Source organism: Hemitrygon akajei, chromosome 5 (assembly GCF_048418815.1).
Source record: "Hemitrygon akajei chromosome 5, sHemAka1.3, whole genome shotgun sequence".
NCBI lineage: Eukaryota > Metazoa > Chordata > Chondrichthyes > Myliobatiformes > Dasyatidae > Hemitrygon > Hemitrygon akajei.
In genome coordinates, this window is record NC_133128.1 from 189,931,948 (window position 1) to 189,956,673 (window position 24,726).

The 24,726-nt window shown below is 41.2% G+C and overlaps 1 protein-coding gene across 1 annotated transcript in view; it reads right to left on the reverse strand.

Moving 5' to 3' along the window:
• The window catches only part of cfap221 (cilia and flagella associated protein 221), a 212,724-nt gene that overhangs the window by 17,436 nt on the left and 170,562 nt on the right, over positions 1-24,726 (reverse strand). The window contains exons 16-22 of the mRNA XM_073047564.1: positions 23,599-23,695; positions 18,499-18,626; positions 16,805-16,885; positions 16,505-16,612; positions 14,807-14,986; positions 7,222-7,374; positions 4,574-4,674 (exon numbers count right to left, since the gene is read on the reverse strand). Of these exons, the coding sequence (XP_072903665.1) occupies positions 4,574-4,674; positions 7,222-7,374; positions 14,807-14,986; positions 16,505-16,612; positions 16,805-16,885; positions 18,499-18,626; positions 23,599-23,695 (848 nt within the window). The remainder of the gene's footprint in view (positions 1-4,573; positions 4,675-7,221; positions 7,375-14,806; positions 14,987-16,504; positions 16,613-16,804; positions 16,886-18,498; positions 18,627-23,598; positions 23,696-24,726) is intronic.

Below are 24,726 nucleotides of genomic sequence, written 5' to 3' on the forward strand. Positions count from 1 at the left end.
CTTTCATGCTTGCACTGCACCTTGCAAATTGTTGGTGCTGCTCCCTCACAGCACAAGGGTCGCAAATTCAAAGCATAACCTTGGGTGTGTTTGTGTGGACTTCTATTCAGTGCTACAGGGTTTTCCTCTGGGTGCTCTGGTTTCCTTCCATATCCTGGAGATATGCTGGCAGGTTAATTGACCACTTAAAACTACTTTGAGTGTGAGCTAATGGTAAAAAAAAATCAAATGAGAGCTGAGGGGAAATACAAGAGAGAGAAAATTGCAGATAATCTGGGAAATAATGAAGGGGATTGAGATTAATTGTATTGTTCATTGGGGAGCCGATTCGCGAGATGACATCCATCTTTGGCATTATAAGAATAAACTGAGGCAGCTACTGTATCACAATTGTATAGAACACAAGGGCAAAATGCATATAGTGGCCACAATTAGGTTGAGAAATGGACATGCAAAGGATGAGGCTGATCTGGGAAGTAGACCAGATCAGGGTTTCTTCAAAGGGAAGGATATTCTGAGTCTAGGGTTAGCGAAAGACAATTCATCATGAGTTGTATAATGAAAGCTTATACTTCAACACTGCCATGTCCATCATCTCAGAACTGTCTGGACAATGTGAGTGAGCTAGTTCACAAAAGCCTCAGGACAACAGTCATATCTTTACAAGCACCCACCAAAAAGCTGAGAAGCAAAAGCTCAGTATAAGTCAGTTAACAGTAAAAATGTACTCTGAAGTGAAAAATTATCACAACTAATCTTGCTTAAATATACAGTCTTTGCATGGAATGATGTACATGAGAAGTACCTAGACAAACTAGTGCAGGTCCCTTGCACAGTACTGTCTGGCATGTACTCAAAACGTACTGTTCATCAAAAGGGTGTCTTGGAATCCTTCATAACTTCAGTAGACAAAAATGCATTTGATTAAGGGTTGAAAGATGAAACCAAAAAGTCTTACAAAATTCAACTTATGCATTTTTGGTGTCACTTCTAGTAAACATAGAAAACCTACAGCACAATACAGGCCCTTCAGCCCACAATGTTGTGCTGAACATTTACTTACTTAATTACCCATAGCCTTCTATTTTTCGAAGTTCCATGTACCTATTCAGGAGTCTCTTAAAAGACCCTGTCTTAACCGTCTCCACCACTGTCACCGGCAGCCCATTCCATGTATTCACCATTCTCTGCATAAAAAACTTACCTCTGACATCTCCTCTGTACCTACTTCCAAGCACCCTAAAACTATGCCCTCTCATGTTAGCCATTTCAGCCCTCGGAAAAACCCTCTGACTATCCACACGATCAATGCCTCTCATCATCTTAAACACATCTATCAGGTCACCTCTCATCCTCCGCCGCTCCAAGGAGAAAAGACCAAATTCACTCAACCTATTCTCATAAGGCATGCTCCCCAATCCAGGCACATCCTTGTAAATCTCCTCTGCACCCCTTCTATAGTTTCCACATCCTTCCTGTAATGAGGTGACCAGAACTGAGCACAGGACTCTAAGTGGGGTCTGACCAGGGTCCTATATAGCTGTAACATTACCTCTCGGTTCTTAAACTCAATCCCATAGTTGATGAAGGGCAATGCACTGTATGCCTTCTTAACCACAGAGTCAACCTGCGCAGCTGCTTTGAGCGTCCTATGGACACGGATCCCAAGATCTCTCTGATCCTCCACACTGCCAAGAGTCTTACCATTAATACTACATTCTGCCATCATATTTGACCTACCAAAATGAACCACCTCACACTTATCTGGGTTGAACTCCATCTGCCACTTCTCAAACCAGTTTTTCATCCTATTGATGTCCCACTGTAACCTCTGATAGCCCTCCACGCTATCCACAACACCACCAACCTTTGTGTCATCTGTAAATTTACTAACCCATTCCTCGACTTCCTCATCCAGGTCATTTACAAAAATCGCGAAGAGAAGGCGTCCCAGAACAGATCCCTGAGGCACACCACTGGTCACCGACCTCCTTGCAGAGTATGACCGGTCTCCAACCACTCTTTGCCTTCTGTGGGCAAGCCAATTCTGGATCCAGAAAGCAAGGTCCCCTTGGATCCCATGCCTCCTTACTTTCTCAATAAGCCTTGCATGGGGTACCTCATCAAAAGCCTTGCTGAAATCCATACCCACTACATCTTTGTATATACAAATATTACAAACATAATTGTATAAGGGCTAGGAGTGTTGTAAAAACAAACCTGAAGGCTTTGTGTGTCAATGCGAGGAGCATTTGTAACAAGGTGGATGAATTGAATGTGCAGATAGTTATTAATGAATATGATATAGTTGGGATCACAGACACATGGCTCCAGGGTGACCAAGGATGGGAGCTCAACATCCAGGGATGTTCAATATTCAGGAGGGATAGACAGGAAAGAAAAGGAGGTGGGGTAGCATTGCTGGTTAGAGAGGAGATTAACGCAATAGAAAGGAAGGACATTAGCCTGGAGGATGTGGAATCGATATGGGTAGAGCTGCTTAACACTAAGGGGCAGAAAATGCTGGTGGGAGTTGTGTACAGGCCACCTAACAGTAGTAGTGAGGTTGGGGATGGCATTAAACAGGAAATCAGAAATGCGTGCAATAAAGGAACAGTAGTTATAATGGGTGACTTCAATCTACATATCGAATGGATGAACCAAATTGATAAGGGTGCTGAGGAACAGGATTTCTTGGAATGTATGCGGGATGGTTTTCTGAACCAACATGTCGAGGAACCAACTAGGGAGCAGGCCATACTAGATTGGGTATTGAGCAATGAGGAAGGGTTAGTTAGCAATCTTGTCGTGTGAGGCCCCTTGGGTAAGAGTGACCATAATATGGTGGAATTCTTCATTAAGATGGAGAGTGACATAGTTAATTCAGAAACAAAGGTTCTGAACTTAAAGAAGGGTAACTTTGAAGGTATGAGAAGACGTGAATTAGCTAAGATAGACTAGCAAATGATACGTAAAGGTGGATATGCAATGGCAAGCATTTAAAGATCACATGGATGAACTACAACAATTGTTCATCCCAGTTTGGCAAAAGAATGAACCAGGGAAGGTAGTGCACCCATGACTGACAAGGGAAATTAGGGATAGTATCAAGTCCAAAGAAGAAACATATAAATTAGCAAAAAAAAGTGGCACACCTGAGGACTGGGAGAAATTCAGAGACCAGCAGAGGAGAACAAAGGGCTTAATTAGGAAAGGGAAAAAAGATTATGAGAGAAAGCTGGCAGGGAACATAAATGACTGTAAAAGCTTTTATAGATACGTGAAAAGAAAAAGATTGGTCAAGACAAATCTAGGTCCTTTACAGTCAGAAACAGGTGAATTGATCATAGGGAACAAAGACATGGCAGACCAATTGAATAAATACTTTGGTTCTGTTTTCACTAAGGAGGACATAAATAATCTTCTGGAAATAGTAAGGGACCGAGGGTCTAGTGAGATGGAGGAACTGAGGGAAATACATGTTAGTAGGGAAGTGATGTTAGGTAAATTGAAGGGATTAAAGGCAGATAAATCCTCAGGGCCAGATGGTCTGCATCCCAGAGTGCTTAAGGAAGTAGCCTAAGAAATAGTGGATGCATTAGTGATAATTTTTCAAAACTCCTTAGATTCTGGATTAGTTCCTGAGGATTGGAGGGTGGCTAATGTAACCCCACTTTTTAAAAAAGGAGGGACAGAGAAACCGGGGAATTATAGACCGGTTAGTCTGACATCGGTGGTGGGGAAAATGCTAGAGTCGGTTATCAAAGATGTGATAACAGCACATTTGGAAAGAGGTGAAATCATCGGACAAAGTCAGCATGGATTTGTGAAAGGAAAATCATGTCTGACAAATCTTATAGAATTTTTTGAAGATGTAACTAGTAGAGTGGATAGGGGAGAGCCAGTGGATGTGGTATATTTAGATTTTCAAAAGGCTTTTGACAAGGTCCCACACAGGAGATCAGTGTGCAAACTTAAAACACACGGTATTGGGGGTATGGTATTGATGTGGATAGAGAATTGGTTGGCAGACAGGAAGCAAAGAGTGGGAGTAAACGGGACCTTTTCAGAATGGCACACAGTGGAATTTCTGCCACAGGAAATAGTTAAGGCCGGTTCATTGGCTATATTTAAGAGGAAGTTAGATATGGTCCTTGTGGCTAAAGGGATCAGGGGGTATGGAGAGAAAGCAGGTACAGGGTTCTGAGTTGGATGATCAGTCATGATCATACTGAATGGCGGTGCAGGCTCGAAGGGCCGAATGGCCTACTCCTGCACCTATTTTCTATGTTTCTATTTACTGCTCTTCCTTCATCATTGTTTTTTTAGTATTTGCAGTTTGCTGTCTTCTGCACATTGATTGCTTGTCAATCCTGCTAAGAATCGTCTTTCGCTGATACTATTGTGTTTCTTTGCATTTACTGTGAATACACACAGGAAAATTAATCTTGGGATTGTATATGGTGACATATATGCACTTTGATAATAAATTTATGTTGAACTTTGAATTGGTAAAAGTAAAATTTTAAAGATTCAGTCAAATCTTACTATTGAAAGTCCTAATAATACATACCATCTTGGCACCCATGAGCTAGTTAGAGAGTCAGTGGTAGTTAAAGTCTTAAGAGCAGCACAAGGAAACTTCTTCCAATTCATTAAGCCTTTAATTATGTCCTGTATGAAAAACCAATAGTTAATAAGATCGATAATATAGTAACACGAGGAAATCTGCAGATGCCGGAAACTCATGCAACACACACAAAATGCTGGTGGAACGCAGCAGATCAGGCAGCATCTATAGGAAGAAGTACAGTCAACATTTTATGCCGAGACCCTTCATCAGGACTAACTGAAAGAAGAGATAGTAAGAGATTTGAAAGTGGGAGGGGAGGGGGAGATCCAAAATGATAGGAGAAGAGAGGAGGGGGAGGGTTGAAGCTAAGAGCTGGAAAGTTGATTGGCAAAAGGGATACAGAGCTGGAGAAGGGAGAGGATCATGGGATGGGAGGCCTAGGGAGAAAGAAAGGGGGAGGGGAACACCAGAGGAAGATGGAGAGCAGGCAAGGAGTGATTGTCAAAAGGACAGAGAGAGAGAAAAAAGAGAGAAACTCCCTTGTCCATTCGTCCCCCCCCCCCCCATCCCTTCCCACTGATCTCCCTCCTGGCACTTATCCTTGCAAGCGGAACAAGTGCTACACCTGCCCTTACACTTCCACCCTCACCAGCATTCAGGGCCCCAGACAATCCTTCCAGGTGAGGCGACACTTCACCTGTGAGTTGTCTAGTGTGGTATACTGCATCCAGTGCTCCTGGTGTGGCCTTCGATATATTGGTGAGACCAGACGCAGACTGGAAGACCATTTCGCTGAACATCTATGCTCTGTCTGCCAGAGAAAGCAAGATCTCCCAGTGACCACATATTTTAATTCCACGTCCCATTCCCATTCTGTTATGTCTATCCATGGCCTCCTCTGCTGTCAAGATGAAGCCACACTCAGGTTGGAGGAACAACACCTTATTCTGTCTGGGTAGCCTCCAACCTGATGGCATGAACATTGATTTCACTAACTTCTGTTAATGCCCCTCCTCCCCTTCTTACCCCATCCCTTAATTATGTATCTATCTATCTATTTATTTATTTTCCATTTTTTTCTCTCTCTATCCCTCTCACAATCATTCCTTGCCTGCTCTCCATCTTCCTCTGGTGCTCCCCCCTCCCCCTTTCTTTCTCCCTAGGCCTCCCGTCCCATGATCCTCTCCCTTCTCCAGCTCTGTATCCCTTTTGCCAATCACCTTTCCAGCTCTTAGCTTCACCCCACCCCCTCTGGTCTTCTATCATTTTGGATTTCCCCCTCCCCCTTTCAAATCTCTTACTATCTCTTCTTTCAGTTAGTCCTGACGAAGGGTCTCAGCCCAAATCGTCGACTGTACTTCTCCCTATCGATGCTGCCTGGCTTGCTGCGTTCCACCAGCATTTTGTGTGTGTTTCTTGGTAATATTGTATTTAGTTTCACTATTTAGTGTAAATATGATGACATAAGAAAGGTGAACCATAATTAACTCCAAATTTTGATATATTATTTGTTCATTATCAACATAAAAAATCTGTTGAATGTTTGAATTATTGTTTTTTTGGGTATGTTTCAGATTATCAGAAATTTAGTTAGTAGGTAATTGAACCATACAAACTAGCACTTATTTATGGCTGATTTATCTAAAACAAAAATGCAGGTGCTGGAAATTACTCCCAAAAAAAACAGGAAATAAATTGTTAGTCAGACAGCATCTGTAAAAAGAGATGAAAATGTTTCACATTGAGGGAATGCAGAATCTATGATCCATGTTTAAATATGTCACTTTTTTCTATTTAGAAGATTGCAAGTTCAGAAAATCTTTCCCAAAGGCTGGTGATAACAGCTTTTTCAAATATTTTTGAGGCAGAAGTAGATAGACTTTCGAGGTTAGAAGCTGAGATGTAGTTGAGAGTGCAGAAATGAAGTTACCTTCTGATCGGCTACAACCTTATAGAATTGCAGAGCCGGCTTGAAAACCTCAGTTGATTACTCTTGCTAATTTGTAAATTCTCTAATCCTCAGATCTCCTTTAAACTTACTCCCTTTCGTTTTACATGCATGTCTTCTGGTATTAGACATCTCAACCCTGGGAAAGAAATATTGCCTGTCTGCTCTATCTGTGCCTCTCATAATCTTATAATCCTCGATCAAATCTCCCCTCAGCCTCTGCTACTCCAGAGAAAACAATCTAAGTTTACCCATCCTCTTATAGCACATGCTCTCTAACCCAGGTAAACCCGGACCATCTCAAAAACTTTGGTAACCTTTTTATAATGGGGAAACCAGAACTCTATGCAATATTCCAGATGTACCCTAACTAGAGCTTTGTAAAGCTGTAACATAACTTTCTGACTTTTGAACTCATTGCCTCAACTAATAAAGGCAAGCATGCCCTTATCTTAGAAAGGATGTATTGTCATTAGAGAGAATCCAGAGGAGGTTCACAGGAATGATTCTGGGAATGAAGGGTTTAACATATGAGCAGCATCTGGCAGCTTTGGAATTTAGAAAAATGCGTGGGGATCTCATTGAAACCTAATGAATTTTGAAAGGACTAGATAAGGTGGATGTGGAGAGGATGCTTAGCTAAAATAATAAGATTGAAATTTTATTTGAAAACAAAGATCAAATGATTACAGCTGCTTACATCATGATCAAGAAATTTCTTCTGTGTGCTTGCAAAATTACTTCCATTTTTACTGTCTATGACATATCTTGGTAGAGGACAAAGATGAAATTCCAGATCTGTTTCAGCGAACGAAAGAGGTTTCTTAAATGCATAAAGATCAGGAACAGGGTTCTAGAAAAAGATAAAGTAAAGATGTTAAATACTATTGAATAATATCTATACTTCTATGTTCATCCAGGGTATTATCCACAGCAAACCACACCAAACAGGAGAATTATGAATTAACTGCATTAAGTTTACCAGCATGTTGCAGACTTTGTAGTTCCCAGCACTCTTTGGGTGTCCCTCTTTCAGCCTGCATTTTCCCTACTAATGATTATCCTCTCCCCTATGTTCTGTACTGGACCTTGGCAATATTTCATTTGTCGCACCCTGCACTTTCATCCACTTCTGGTTAGTAGCCTAAAAAATCCATAAATCAACTATTGTTGAAGGGTAAATATAAATGAGCTAAGAATAGGAAACATCATGAATAATCAGACAACAATTTTCTGCTGAACCACAGATTAGAAACTTCAGCATGCAGGATTGCTCAGTAAGTATGAATCCTGTGAAGAGACCAGACACTTCCATTATCATCTTGAATTGACAAGAGTTGGACTGCAATTTAAAAAAAAGGGTACTATATAGTGAAAATCTTAAGTTTGTTCATGTAGAGGTTCTGAACTGAACTATACTAAACTATGCCATTTGTGTGATGTTTTTTGCGCATGGAGGGGAGGGGGTTAGATATTTGATGTTTTTCTTTGAAAGGGTTGGTTCCATGATTCTCCTTTGTTTCATGACTGTCTGTCGGTGTCATAAGGGGACGTGAGACTGGACCCAACTGCAGGATGCAGGCACTGAAGTACTAGGGGCAGGACGGGAACAGCTAAACAATAGAACAAGATGTGGGGACCGTGGCGTGCGTGAGGGATGTGGCGTTCAAAGTGATCCTGGGGTTCAGAGAGGATCCCGAGGTTCAGAGAGGATCCCTGAGTTCAGAGAAGGTCTTGGAGTTAGCAGGTGGTCTTGGGGTTCGCAGATAGTCTTGGGGTTCAGAGATGGTCTTGGAGTTCAGAGAAGGTCTTGGAGTTCAGAGAAGGTCTTGGAGTTCAGAGATGATCTTGGAGTTCAGAGTGGTCACGAGGGTAGGCTAGAGCATGGGTTTTTTAGGACTAGGAATGCTGGGAGGATAGTCCCCTGGGCAGGCCGCAGAACTCCTGGGCAGGGCCTGGACCTCCCAGGCAGGACACAGGGGCCTGAGCAGGTCACGGGGCACAACCCATAGGAGGCGAGGGATCGGAAGGGGCAGAGTCCCCCGCCGGGCAACGGCAGTTCAGCCTGGCTTACCCGACGGAAGCAAGGAATAGGAAGGGGCAGAGCCCTCCGCCGGGCAATGGCAGTCCGGCCTGACTTACCCGACGGAAGCAAGGGATAGGAAGGGGCAGAGTCCCCCGCCGGGCATTGGCAGTCCGGCCTGACTTACCCGACGGAAGCAAGGATTAGGAAGGGGCAGAGCCCTCCGCCGGGCAATGGCAGTCTGGCCTGACTTACCCGACGGAAGCAAGGGATAGGAAGGGGCAGAGCCCTCCGCCGGGCAATGGCAGTCCGGCCTGATTTACCCGACGGAAGCAAGGGATAGGAAGGGGCAGAGCCCTCCGCCGGGCATTGGCAGTCCGGCCTGACTTACCCGACGGAAGCAAGGATTAGGAAGGGGCAGAGCCCTCCGCCGGGCAATGGCAGTCCGGCCTGACTTACCCGACGGAAGCAAGGGATAGGAAGGGGCAGAGCCCTCCGCCGGGCAATGGCAGTCCGGCCTGACTTACCCGACGGAAGCAAGGGATAGGAAGGGGCAGAGCCCTCCGCCGGGCAATGGCAGTCCGGCCTGACTTACCCGACGGAAGCAAGGGATAGGAAGGGGCAGAGCCCTCCGCCGGGCAATGGCAGTCCGGCCTGACTTACCCGACGGAAGCAAGGGATAGGAAGGGGCAGAGCCCTCCGCCGGGCAATGGTAGTCCGGCCTGACTTACCCGACGGAAGCAAGGAATAGGAAGGGGCAGAGCCCTCTGCCGGGCAATGGCAGTCCGGCCTGACTTACCCGACGGAGGCAAGGGATAGGAAGGGGCAGAGCCCTCCGCCGGGCAACGGCAGTCCGGCCTGGCTTACCCGACGGAGGCAAGGGATAGGAAGGGGCAGAGCCCTCCGCCGGGCAATGGCAGTTTGGCCTGGCTTACCCGACGGAGGCAAGGGATAGGAAGGGAGCTCGGTCCAGGGTGACTTCCAGACTCACTCGCAGAACTCGTCTATAACGGTGGGTACTCCAAGCCAGGATGAACAGGGCGACCAGGTCGGAACAGGATGACCCCCCAACTATACTCAGTCCTAGAGTTCCTTATATACACCGCCAACCGATAGGCATCAGGTGCGCCTCCTTGAGCCCAAACAAGCCAAGATGATCCTCAGGTGTGACTATTTGAGCTCAAGGCGAAGCGAGAGACGGTCAAAGGACCTGGAGTCCGGAGTCCGCAGACTGGATCAAGAACCGGAATGTGGGCTCCGGATCGGACCATAACAGTGGGGAAGACAAACTTCAGGATTGTATACTGCATATGTTCTTTGCTAATAAATGTACTTTGAACATGAAACATAGAACATAGAAACCTACAGCACATTACAGGCCCTTTGGCCCAGAACGTTGTGCTGACCATGTAACCCACACTAGAAACTGCACAGAGTTTCCCTACTGCATAGCCCTCTTTTTTTCTAAGCTACATGTACCTATCTAAGAGTCAATTAAAAGAACCTATTGTATCCACTTCTAGCACCATTGATAGCAGTGCATTCTTTGTGAATCTTTGCAAGATGAGAATTTCCTTCATCAGATCAAATGCCACTTGTATTTAAATAACTGTTCCCTTTGTTACTGGACAGGGCAAAACATACCAACTCCTACTATCTAGGCTCACTACCCAGCTGGGAACTTTCTATGAAATTCAAAGAAGGAATGGAAGTGACCTGTGCACTTTGTACCGTGCATTTCCATGTGTGTACATTATTAACTTTTTACCCTTAATTTACTGGATTTCGTTGCTTCAGGTGTGATAGAATCGGAGGGGCAAGAGGGGGAGGGGTTGCGGTGCTCTGGCAGGATAGATCAGAGGGCTCGTTTAGGGAGGCTATTTGAGTGGAATTGAGGAATGGGAAAGGTGTAGTAACACTTATAGGGGTGTATTATAGACCACCTAATGGGGAGCGAGAATTAGAGGAGCAAATTTGCAAGGAGATAGCAGATATTTGTAGTAAGCACAGGGTTGTGATTGTGGGAGATTTTAATTTTCCACACATAGACTGGGAAGCCCATACTGTAAAAGGGATGGATAGTTTGGAGTTTGTAAAATGTGTGCAGGATAGTTTTTTGCAGCAATACATAGTGATACCAACTAGCGAAGGGGCAGTGTTGGATCTTCTGTTAGGGAATGAAATAGATCAGGTGACGGAGGTATGTGTTGGGGAGCACTTCAGGTCCAGTGATCACAATGCCATTAATTTCAATTATGGAGAAGGATAGGACTGGACCCAGGGTTGAAATTTTTGATTGGAGAAAGCCTAACTTTGAGGAGATGCGAAAGGATTTAGAAGGAGTGGATTGGGACAATTTGTTTTATGGGAAGGATGTAATAGAGAAATGGAGGTCATTTAAAGGTGAAATTGTGAGGGTACAGAATCTTTATGTTCTTGTTAGGTTGAAAGGAAAGGTTAAAAGTTTGAGAGAGCCATGGTTTTCAAGGGATATTGGAAACTTGGTTAGGAAAAAGAGACATATCTACACTATATACAGGCAGCATGGAGTAAATGAGGTGCTCGAGGAATATAAAGAATGTAAGAAGAATCTCAAGAAAGAAATTAGAAAAGCTAAAAGAAGATACGAGGTTGCTTTGGCAAGTAAGGTGAAAATAAATCCAAAGGGTTTCTACAGAGCAAAAGGATAGTGAGGGAGAAAATTGGTCCATTAGGGAATCAGAGTGGACAGCTATGTGTGGAGCCGAAACAGATGGGGGAGATTTTGAACAATTTCTTTTCTTCAGTATTCACTAAGCAGAAGGATATTGAATTGTGTAAGGTAAGGGAAACAAGTAGGGAAGTAATGGAAACTATGACGATTAAAGAGGAGGAAGTACTGGCGCTTTTAAGGAATATAAAAGCGAATAAATCTCTGGGTCCTGACAGGATATTCCCCAGGACCTTGAGGGAAGTTAGTGTAGAAATAGCAGGGGCTCTGACAGAAATATTTCAAATGTCATTAGAAATGGGGATGGTGCCAGAGGATTGGTGTATTGCTCATGTGGTTCCATTGTTTAAAAAGGGTTATAAGAGTAAACCTAGGCTTGTCAGTTTGACATCAGTGGTGGGTAAATTAATGGAAAGTATTCTTAGAGATGGTATATATAATTATCTGGATAGACAGGGTCTGATTAGGAACAGTCAGCATGGATTTGTGTGTGGAAGGGCATGTTTGACAAATCTTATTGAATTTTTTGAAGAGGTTACAAGGAAAGTTGACGAGGGTAAAGCAGTGGATGTTGTCTATATGGACTTGAGTAAGGCCTTTGACAAGGTTCCACACAGAAGGTTAGTTAGGAAGGTTCAATCGTTAGGTATTAAAATTGTAGTAGTAAAATGGATTCAACAGTGGCCGGATGGGAGATGCCAGAGAGTAGTGGTGGATAACTGTTTGTCAGGTTGGAGGCCAGTGACTAGTGGTGTGCCTCAGGGATCTGTACTGGGTCCAATGTTGTTTGTCATATACATTAATGATTTGGATGATAGGGTGGTAAATTGTATTAGTAAGTATGCAGATGATGATAAGATAGGTGGCATTGTGGATAATGAAGTAGGTTTTCAAAGCTTGCAGAGAGATTTAGGCCAGTTAGAAGAGTGGGCTGAAAGATGGCAGATGGATTTTAATGCTGATAAGTGTGAGGTGCTACATTTTGGTAGGACTAATCGAAATAGGACATACATGGTAAATGGTAGGGCATTGAAGAATGCAGTAGAACAGAGTTATCTAGGAATAATGGTGCATAGTTTCCTGAAGGTGGAATCTCATGTGGATAGGGTGGTGAAGAAAGCTTTTGATATGCTGGCCTTTATAAATCAGAGCATTGAGTATAGGAGTTGGGATGTAATGTTAAAATTGTACAAGGCATTGGTAAGGCCGAATTTGGAGTATTGTGTACAGTTCTGGTCACTGAATTATAGGAAAGATGTCAACAAAATAGAGAGAGTACAGAGAAGATCTACTAGAATGTTACCTGGGTTTCAGCACCTAAGTTACAGGGAAAGGTTGAACAAGTTAGGTCTTTATTCTTTGGAGCATAGAATGTTGAGGGGGGACTTGATAGAGGTATTTAAAATTATGAGGGGGATAGATAGAGTTGACATGGATCGACTTTTTCCATTGAGAGTAGGGGAGATTCAAACAAGAGGACATGAGTTGAGAGTTAGGGGGCAAAAGTTTAAGGGTAATACAAGGGGGAATTTCTTTACTCAGAGAGTGGTAGCTGTGTGGAATGAGCTTACAGTAAAAGTGGTAGAGGCAGGTTCAGTATTGTCATTTAAAATAAAATTGGATAGGTATATGGACAGGAAAGGAATGTAGGGTTATGGGCTGAGTGTGGGCCAGTGGGACTAGGTGAGTGTAAACGTTCGGCACGGACTAGAAGGGTCGAGATGGCCTGTTTCTGTGCTGTAATTGTTATATGGTTATAAGTAAATTTAGTTCAAAGTAAATTTATTAACAAAGTACATGTATGTCACCATATACATCCTTGAGATTCATTTTCTTGCAGCATACTCAATTAATCCATAATAGAATAACCATTACAGAATCAATGAAAGACCGCACTGACTGGGCGGGCATTCAATGAGTGTGAAAAAGACAAATAATAAAATAAATAAACAATGAATATGAAGAACATGAGATGAAGAGTCCTTGAAAATGAGTCCACTGGTTATGGGAACATTTTAATGATGGGGCAAGTGAAGTTGAGTGAAGTTATCCCTTTTAGTTCAAGAGCCTGCTGTTTGAGGAGTAGTAACTGCTCCTGAACCTGTTGGTCACAGTCTTGAGGCTCCTGTACCTTCTTACTGATGGCAGCAGCAGGAACAGCGCATGTCCTGGAAGGTGGGGGTCCCTGAAGATGGATGCTGCTTTACTGTAACAGTGTTTTATGTAGATGTGCTCAATGGTGGGGACGGCTTTACCCGTGATGGACTGGGCCATTTCCACTACAATTTGTTGGATTTTCCAGTCAAGAACATTGGCGTTTCCATACCAGGCTGTGATACAGCCAGTCTCCACCACACTTCTGTAGAGGTTTGTTAAAGTTTTAGATGTCATGCTGAATCTCCTCAAACTCCTAAGGCAGTAGAGACGCTGTCAGGCTTTCTTCATAATTGCACTTATGTGCTGGGCGCAGGACAGGTCCTTTGCAATAATAGCACCACGAAAATTAAAAGTGCTGACCCTCTCCAGCTTTGATCCTGGACCTCAGGTTTCCTTCTCCTGAAGTCAACAATCAGGGTAACAGAGCATGAGAATAAGGCCAAAAGGGCTCTAGAGAAGCCCTCCTTTTGGTTTACTGTCTTCACTGTACTACCTCAACACACTGTTGTAATAAAACAATCTGTGTCGATGGCATGCAAAAGTAAGTTTTCTTACTGTATCTTGGTACATGTGACAACAATAAATCGAAGTTCAAAGTAAATTTGTCAAAGTACAGGTACATATGTGCAACTATATACAACCCTGAAGTTCATTTTCATGTGGGCACACTCAGTTAATCCAAGAACTATAATAGAATGACAGGTTGGATTGCATGCGTCTGCACACCACCAGGAGACTGTACCATTGATTGCTGGACATAGTTGTTCAGGGTCTTGGACGATATATGCTTTTCTCCCGAATGAATATGCTTCTTTGCCTGATATTTTGAATGATGTTACTCACTATTTCTGAATAGTTGCTTGCTATTTTGAGTGTTTTGCGCCTTCTCATTCAGCAGTATCAATGTATGGTTTGAATGATAATTAAACTTGATTTGATTTGTACCTTAATTCCCATTGACTCTGGGCTGCATTCATATATACGCAGGCATCTGAGGTAAAATTGAGTGTTTCTTTGTTTGCAGTCAATCCCCAAAATGCAGATTTAGGAAGACCATTGTTCAGAGCTGCATTTAAAGTTCAATCTACAATCCACGTTCAGACTGACTGCTGCTGAAATTAGTGTTTGCCTTATAGCATAACTCCAGAATACATCCTAACATTTTCCAATAGTACAAAGTGCATTGCATGTATTGGTGAGATGTCCCTGACGTCACAGTTGTGAGGGCTTGCAATAGACAAGCACAATAAAGTGTACTAAAACTGATACAGTTCATGGTAACACATGAAAATCTAATAACATTATACTGCATTCATGTATGATATCATGCAATTATATTTCAATCATTGGAAAGGAATTTTAAGTTATAAGAGAATGTTTGCACTTATTACTTACAAATATGTATAATGGATGAAAGTCTGGCTGTCTGAGTAACCCTTCAGGGGGAAGTAAGGTTGCTGTGCTTGGGGCTGATTTTTCATCCTTTGCTAAAGGTTTTATCATGTGCCGTTCATCCATATGTGTGCCAGTTTCAAAATGTTTTTGTTCATTTAGTGGCACTGAGATGCATTCATCCTGTTCAAAGAACAATTAAAACAAATGATGTCTTTTTTCAAATTGGATTGGAATTTATAATAGTAATAATGTGAAGACAGTCAATGCCTACTTTTATTGTTGACCATGAACTGCTGGTGCCTGAATGTCTACAGCTCAGTGTCGATATCCAGGCACCACCAATGTGGTAACTGAAAATATGCTCTCAGATGTAATCTGCTCCCTACATGGATGTCTACTGACATTAAAATTTTCTCTTATAGCTAACAGTAACACAACACCTCATTAATGAGGTCAATAGCTATTTCCCAGGTTTATGACACGAACATCATTCTAGCTGTTTTCTTCTTTCCACCATTTAATTTCCCTTCCCACAATGGTCATTCCAATCTACCTCTGTTCTTACTGGTCTTGATGGTTGCCATATAAAGTGTGGAACCAATCTTTGAGATGGACACTTAGCTTCTTTTAAGTTACTCCCAGTGCTTAGCTGTTGAACATTTCAACATTGGCAAAGGAATTTCATGACTTATTTTTGTGTAAAGCTTTGACCTTTTGTGGTACAGGCTGGGAAAATTCTACTAAAATACCACTTACTACTTACTTGGATCTGATGGTGGATTCATCATTAATATTTAGTGACCCTTGGCCTGGGAAATTTATTGGATGTAATGGGGGAATAGATACATGCACCTGGATCAAATCCCACCCATTTATTCTAGGTACTGTTAGATACTGCTAAATTTTGAAAATCTGATTTTACATCACCCCAGGTTATTTCTCTCCCACCCTCACTCTGCTGTTTCTTGTTGATTTAAATAATGTTCAAACAGCATATCATTAAGATAGATTTTAATGCTTCATTTAAAAAATCTTCACTTATTATGTTTCCTCTAACTGTTGTTTACATATTTTGCAAAACAGGCAAGAATTTGTGAGATCTGTCCCTGACTGCTCCTACTTCAATCATCCCTTTCATTTACACAATCAGCAGGAACACAGCAAAAGAGCAGTCTCATCTATTCCTTAATAAGGAAAAAAAATCACATAATTTATCAGTATATGATATTTAATTCCATTAATAATAATCATCCTATATATTTTTAATAAGGTCAAATGGCATGACTATGCTCTTTCTGATGAGATTGCTGTTTCTTTTCTTGACCAAAATATCAAGACTAGTCAGAGCAATTTGTTCTTTCAATTTGTGCAGCTCTGCCAGTTTTTTTGCACACACTGGAGAAGAAATGAATAAGTTTGAGACATTGTAAGTGTTACTTACTTCAATGTACTCTTGTATTTTGGATAATAATAATAAAAAGATTTGAAAAGAAAAGAATAAGTTTGAAAAATAAATGGATATTAAAGGTGCAACATATTACAAACATTTTTCTCTTTTCTATCTGAACTTAGATGATACGTGTAATTCTTATTTGAGATATAGAATGGCCAAATTAGTTTCTTGAATGTTCCCAAATCTTAATTCCATTCTTGATAACAAATAATAAATATTATTTTTATGTGCTAAAGATTAATTACCTCTGCTCCTGTCCTGAGAGGCCGTGCCAAAGTTAATGGAACATATGTGGATGAGGAATATTGAGTAGAATAAGGTTCATAATCCATTAACTGATAACGACGAAAAGCCTATAAAATTTATAAATTATATATAAAACGGTACATTAGAATAACAAAGATCAATTAACCAATTGAATGAAAGCTTTCAAAACAAATTTCTTAAAGAGTTTAGCTTTATGTATATAACCCCATTATAAATATATTGAAAACACCATTCTGAGACCATACACCATTGAAAATAAAAATGATAAAATATCTAACCTTTAGGTTAAAGTATGGTACCACTCGACTGACCGTTACTTCTGAAGGTTTGACAGGCACAGATCCAAGTGCATCAGCAGCCTAAAGAAATTATATATTTATGTACCAAACATAATATAGTACTTTGAATATATTTTGTGTTTTAGTGGAGACTTTACTTTGTACACTGCTTTTATTCAAACCGAACAATGATGTGCTGGGTTACTATGGCCAAGATATTGACAGACTATTACAAAAATTGAATGTTTTTCTTACTATGAATAAAACCACCTAAAAAGCTTAAAATGTATTAAATCCTAAGTGTAGGAGCCGTGTATCTATTTTCTGTCTGTCTGTATTGTATTTTGTGTTTATTATGGGTAATTTGTCACATGCATTACGGCATGGTAGAACTGAAGAGTAGATTTGCGTATCCATGCTTCATCTTTAGTTTGGCTTTAGTCTGGTTAGAGCAAGGGTAGATGAGGGGAATTATTTGTTTTGTAGACTGTTTAAAACCACTTACATTTCAATACACTTAACACTAATGCATAAGTATGATTGTATACATTTATATTGTTAGATTTAGTTTAATTAGTTTTTTTATCATTACATGACAGTTCATTTTTGCTGGTTTCTTAATAAAGGATTGAAAGCACTTTCTTTGACTTAGAACTTTGTTATTTGTGCAGTGTGTCATACAGAGTCAACCTCCCTTCACCTCCCACCCTGCTTAGTCTCTGTGCAGTTTTGGTTTGTTTGAAAATAACTGCAACACTAAGTATCCATATTATGCTTATTTCTCCCATATGTCTGCCAAATGTCAACCTTTCTTAAATGCTGGACACCTCCATCATAAGATATAGGAGCAAAAGTAGGTATTTTGGCCTAATTCCCTTCCCTTTCTCCTATGGCCTACTCTCTCCTATCGGATTCCTTCCTCTTCAGCCCTTTACCTTTACACCCACCTAACTTCACCTATCACCCTGCTAGCTATCCTCCTTCCCCTCCTCCACCTTTCTATTCTGAGGTATTCCCCCTTTTTTTTAAATCCTGGAGAAGGGTCTCAGCCCGAATGATTTATTCATTTCCATAGTTGCTGCCTGATGTGCTGAATTCCTCTGGTATTTTGAGAGTGTTGCTTTGGATTTCCAGCACCTGCAGACTTCCTTGTTTTTAAAGTTATAGATTCATGGAATTATAGAGCACAGAACTGGCCTTTGGTCCATGGAGTCCACTAAAACGACACTAAACCAGTTTGCATACATAGGGATGCTATCAGTGAACTGCACTCTAATCTGTCCTCTGAAATAGAACGGAAAAAAAATTACCTACTGAAGAATCAATTACTTTGAGTGAGGTTAGGTACGCCAGTTAACTATCCCCATCTGCGTTTGTTTCGTCAACCTGAATGGAATTCCATTTTCCCCATTATTTACCCAATTTCTGACTGCACTTACTTTTAGTTATAAGTATTTATCCAATTGCCAAAATGTTGAATTTACATTGTAATTTGTTATTGTCTTTTATAACCTATTAAAAACAAAATATGACACGAAAAAGAATGTACTTAGAAATACAATCAATATAATTGTTTTGTTGCTTTAACTAAATTATGAATATATAAAAGTATGTTTCATGTATTTGAAATTTGGCTTGACAGTAATTAAATAAAACTAATTAAAATTCCCTTCACATTCTGTTAATTCACTTACTAATTCATCAATCCAGTCAGGAGAGACATAATAAGGGAATGTAAAAGGCTGAAGTTTTTCCATGGAAAGACTTGCACGACACTTCTCAGTTTCCTGATCCGACCAATCAATGGTGACTTTGCTGCTCACTGCCAAAAAGGGGGAAGAAAAATAGTTTAAAACATGTTAATATAGGAAAAAAAAGAAATCTGTGCTTTGGTCACAGCGCACAGTTACCATCTTCCTTGGGTCAAGGAATAAAGAGCATATAGCCATTGAAATTTAGGGTAGAAATTGACTTCAACAACACTTCTTGCTATTGGAAAATAATGTGTGTCTTCCAGTCTTCACTATTATATCAAAGCATTTCATAGACCACCAAAAGAATTTCATCCCACAGATCCTCTTAGAGGTTTTCTGGAATTCTCACTGCTGACACATGGAAACATAGAAATATAGGAAACCTACAGCACAATACAGGCCCTTTGGCCCACAAAGTTGTGCCGAACGTGTCCCTACCTTAGAAATTACTAGGCTTACCTATAGCCCTCTATTTTTCTAAGCTCCATGTACCTATCTAAAAGACCCTATCATATCCGCCTCCACCACCGCTGCTGGCAGCCCATTCCACGCACTCACCACTCTCTGAGTAAAAAACTTACCCCGACATCTCCTCTGTACCTACTCCCCAACACCTTAAACCTGTGCCCTCTTGTGGCAACCATTTCAGCCCTGGGAAAAAGCCTCTGACTATCCAGACGATCAATGCCTCGCATCATCTTGTACACCTCTATCAGTTCATCTCTCATCCTCCTTCGCTCCAAGGAGAAATGGCCGAGTTCACTCAACCTATTCTCATAAGGCATGCTCCCAATCCAGGCAACGTCCTTGTAAATCTGCTCTGCACCCTTTCTATGGTGTCCACATCCTTCCTGTAGTGAGGCGACCAGAACTGAGCACAGTATTCTAAGTGGGGTCTGACCAGGATCCTATATAGCTGCAACATTACCTCTCAGCTCCTAAATTCAATTCCATGATTGATGAAGGCCAATATACTGTACGCCTTCTTAACCACAGGGTCAACCTACGCAGCTGCTTTAAGCGTCCTATGGACTCAGACCCCAAGATCCCTCTGATCCTCCACACTGCCAAGAGACTTACCATTAATACTATATTCTGTCATCATATTTGACCTACCAAAATAAACCACTTCACACTTAACTGGGTTGAACTCCATCTGCCACTTCTCAGCCCAGTTTTGCATCCTATCAATGTCCCGCTGTAACCTCTGACAGCCCTCCACACTATCCACAACACCTCCAACCTTTGTGTCATCAGCATCCTTCCACTTCCTCATCTAGGTCATTTATAAAAATCATGACGTGTAAGGGCCGCAGAACAGATCCCTGAGGTGCTCCACTGGTGATTGATCCCCATGCAGAATATGATCTGTCTACAACCACTCTTTGCCTTCTGTGGGTAAGCCAGTTCTGGATCCACAAAGCAATGTCCCCTTGGATCCCATGCCTCCTTACTTTCTCAGTAAGCCTTGCATGGCGTACCTTATCAAAAGCCTTGCTGAAATCCATATACACTACATCTACTGTTCTTCCTTCATCAATGTGTTTAGTCACATCCTCAAAAAATTCAATCAGGCTCGTAAGGCATGAGCTGCCCTTTACAAAGCCATGTTGACTACTCCTAATCATAGATGCCTTGTGCAGGAAGGCACAGAGTCGAATGTACTTCCTAAGAAGGTTGGCGTCATTCAATGTCTGCAGTGAGATGCTGAAGATGTTCTATAGGTCAGTTGTGGAGAGCGCCCTCTTCTTTGTGGTGGCGTGTTGGGGAGGAAGCATTAAGAAGAGGGACGCCTCACGTCTTAATAAGCTGGTAAGGAAGGCGGGCTCTGTCGTGGGCAAAGGACTGGAGAGTTTAACATCGGTAGCTGAGCGAAGGGCGCTGAGTAGGCTACGGTCAATTATGGATAACTCTGAACATCCTCTACATAGCACCATCCAGAGACAGAGAAGCAGTTTCAGTGACAGGTTACTATCAATGCAATGCTCCTCAGACAGGATGAAGAGGTCAATACTCCCCAATGCCATTAGGCTTTACAATTCTACCTCCAGGACTTAAGAACTTTTTAAAAGCTATTAATGCTTTTTGAGACGGTGATTTAGATGCATATCATATTTTTTTTTACTGAGTTAAGTATTGTATGTAATTAGTTTTGCTACAGCAAGTGTATGGGACATTGGAAAAAAAAAAGTTGAATTTCCCCATGGGGATGAATAAAGTATCTATCTATCTATCTATCTATCTATATCATACCTCTCCAAATGTTCATAAATCCTGCCTCTCAGGATCTTCTCCATCAACTTACCAACCACTGAAGTAGGACTCACTGGTCTATAATTTCCTGGGCTATCTCTACTCCCTTTCTTGAATAAAGGAACAACATCTGCAACCCTCCAATCTCCTGTCCCCATTGATGATGCAAAATCATCGCCAGTGGCTCAGCAATCTCCTCCCTTGCCTCCCACAGCAGCCTGGGGTACATTTTGTCTGGTCCCGGCGACTTATCCAACTTGATGTTTTCCAAAAGCTCCAGAACATCCTCTTTCTTAATATCTACATGCTTAAGCTTTTCAGTCTGCTGCAAGTCATCACTACAATCACCAAGATCCTTTTCCATAGTGAATACTGAAGTATTCATTAAGTACCTCTGCTATTTCCTCCAGTTCCATACACACTTTCCCACTGTCACACTTCATTGGTGCCATTCTTTCATGTTTTATCCTCTTGCTCTTCACATACTTGTAGAATGCCTTGGAGTTTTCCTTAATCCTGCCTGCCAAGGTCTTCTCATGGCCCCTTCTGGCTCTCCTAATTTCATTCTTAAGCTCCTTCCTAGTAGCCTTATAATCTTCTAGATCTCTAACATTACCTAGGCCTCTGAACCTTTTGTAAGCTTTTTTCTTCTTGACTAGATTTCTTACAGCCTTTGTACACCATGGTTCCTGTACCCTACCATAACTTCCCTGTCTCATTGGAATGTACCTATGCAGAACACTACACAAATATCCCCTGAACATTTGCCACATTTCTTCTGCACATATCTCTGAGAACATCTGTTTCCGATTCAAGCCTCCAATTTCCTGCCTGACAGCCTCATAATTCCCATTACTCCAATTAAACACTTTTCTAACTTGTCTGTTCTTATCCCTCTCCAATGTTATGGTAAAGGAGATAGAATTATGATCACTATCTCCAAAATGCTCTTCCACTGAGAGATCTGACACCTGACCAGGTTCATTTCCCAATGCCAAATCAAGTACAGCCTCTCTTGTAGGCTTATCTACATACTGTGTCAAGAAACCTTCCTGAACACTCCCAACAAACTCCACCCCATCGAAACCCCTCACTCTAGGGAGATGCCAATTGATATTTAGGAAATTAAAATCTCCCATCAAGGCAACTGTGTTATTATTACACCATTCCAGGATCTATTTCCCTAACTGCTCCCCGATATCCCTATTAGTATTAGGTGGCCTATAAAAAACACCCAGTAAAGTTATTGACCCCTTCCTGTTCCTAACCACCCACAGAGACTCCATAGACAATCCCTCCATGGCATCCATCTTTTCTGCAGCCGTGACACTCTCTGATCAACAGTGCCATGTTCCCACCTCTTTTACCTCCCTCCCTGTCCTTTCTGAAACATCTAAAACCTGGCACTTGAAGTAACCATTCTTGTCCCTGAGCCATCCAAGTCTCTGTAATGGCCACCACATCATACCTCCAAGTACTGATCCACGCTCTAAGCTCATCCACTTTGGTCACAACACTCCTTGCATTAAACACCTGGAGGTAATTTTGAGAACAGCAGGAAGGGTTTCAGATCTTACCCCAAATTATGTAACTGAGCACTATGCTGGGTGGTTAATTTACATATAAAGGCTTTTTTTTTAAGTGCATCCTTTTAAATCTTCAATTAAGAAGAGCTCCATTAAGTCCACCTAGTGCTAGCAGGTCAGGAAGAAACATACTGATGCACCCTTATTGGCTCAGACCGGCCAGCCAAATTATCTTGTCTATATATATAATTTAAGGTGGCCTGGATATCTGAGATTCTTGGATTCATGGTACTTCTGCTGGTAAAGCAGAGCCTTGAAATTTCAATACTACTATGAAAGCCTCTCCTCTTGTTCGTTGTGTATACAATCGGAGTTGCATGTAGAACTTGAGCAATGTATACAATACGCTGAAGGAATTCAGGAAATCAGCAGCAGCTGTGGAAGGGAATAAACAGTTGACGTTTCAGGCCCAGATCCTTCATTTGGTCCTGATGAAAGGTCTTGGCCTAAAATTTCGACTTTTATTTCTCTCCAAGATTGGTCAGATTTGCTGTGTTCTTCCAGCATTTTGGATGCGTTGCTCAAGATTTCCAACATCTTCAGAATGTTTTATATGTATGATTTAGAGTTGCAGAGTCAAAGAGAAGTACAGCACAAATACAGGCCCTTTGGCCCATCTAGTCCATGTTGAAACGGTTTAAACTGCTTACTTCCATCAACCTGCACCGGGACCATAGCCCTCCATACCATTACCATCCACGTTCTTATCCAAACTTCTATTGAATATTGAAATTGAACTTGCAGGCTCTACTTGCACTGGCAGCCCATTCCATGCTCTCACGACCATCTGAGTGAAGTAGTTTTTCCTCACCATGTTGTTCCTCCCAGCATACAGTTTTCAAATAAGTGTTTGCTAAAGGAAAGTTCATTTGTATGTATTTTTAAAAGTGTCTTTCAGGAGCCAAGAAATTGAGCTTGGATTTGCTTGTAAAGCTCCTGAATGGCACTTTAAAAATACATAAAGTTACAAACATTCCATTAGCAAACAGTTATTTGAAAACAGCACAATTACTGAAATTTAGAATAAGGACAATTCCACAATGTCACCATGATATACATACATGTTGAATAATCCAAAACTGGTTGGTAATTGTATGTCAGAGGATGATGGAATAAGAAGATTTATAAGTAAGGCATTTAATTTTACCATTTAAAATGATTGTTTATTTATATTAAGAGATTTTAAAAATCAAATACTTACCACTGAAATCAATTAAACTTTCTCGTTGAGTTTTGAGAGTTTCAATAAGTTTTCTTAACAAAAGCAACCTATGATTTACTCGGCATTGTATGATAACCTAAGTAAAAAAGAAATACTTGCAGATAAAATGTTGGTGGAATGGACATGCCAAAAAAAAATAGCTTAACTAATTTGGAATATGGATGTCCTGTAAAGTTTATAAACAAGTGTGTTTAAGAGATGAGTTCCAGTAATGACTAATATAAACAGTATACATCAATGGCAATCATAAAGTACATAATAAGATTAGGTACCTAAACATTAGGAATAATGAGCAATAACGATAGACATGGAATCAACTACCAGGATATCACTGCAATAGTGCCTCCACTATCACCTGCAGATCTCCCTACAAGTCATACACTCTCCTGACTTAGACATATATTTTCCTGTTTGTTATAGCTGGATCTCAGTCCTAACTGAAGTTCCCTCCTTCATTTAGAGATGGCAAGAAATGCTGACAGTCAAGTCTGAGAAATCAATAAATGAAAAAAAAATGGAGGAAAGTGCAGGAACCTTGAGTCTTGGGCGATATTTGACTGGTGTGGTTTGTGGAAAGGGCTTGTTTTTAGAAGACTCTGTGGTTCATGTTATATGTGTTTCTGGTTACACCTTTTTTATTGCAATTTTGCGCGATTTTGATTGGAGCACTCCGATGCGGACTGGCTCTGCGACCAGTAGTCAATCAGCAATACAGCACTAAATTGAACTGAAGTAAGCTGAACATTCCTAAACTGCTTCAAGGACTCTGTGGTTTGACGTTTAATATTCTGTGTGTTATTCACTGGCTTTTTTGCCACTTGTGAGATTAGTTCTTTTTTTTTGCATATTGGGTGTTGATGCTTTCTTTGAACAGGTTCATGGTGTTTCTTTGTTTCGTGGCTGCTTGCGGGAAGACGAATCTCAGGGTTGTATACTCCATACATACTTTGATAATAAATGTACTTTAAATTTTTGAAATCAAGGCATTGAATAAAAATAAATTCTGAACTGGGCATGTTACAGATTATGGGAAGATCACATCAAAATTATAAGGAGAATTAGTTGTTCTAAATTACAGGTTCTTCAACCATGTCATTGAAATTACTG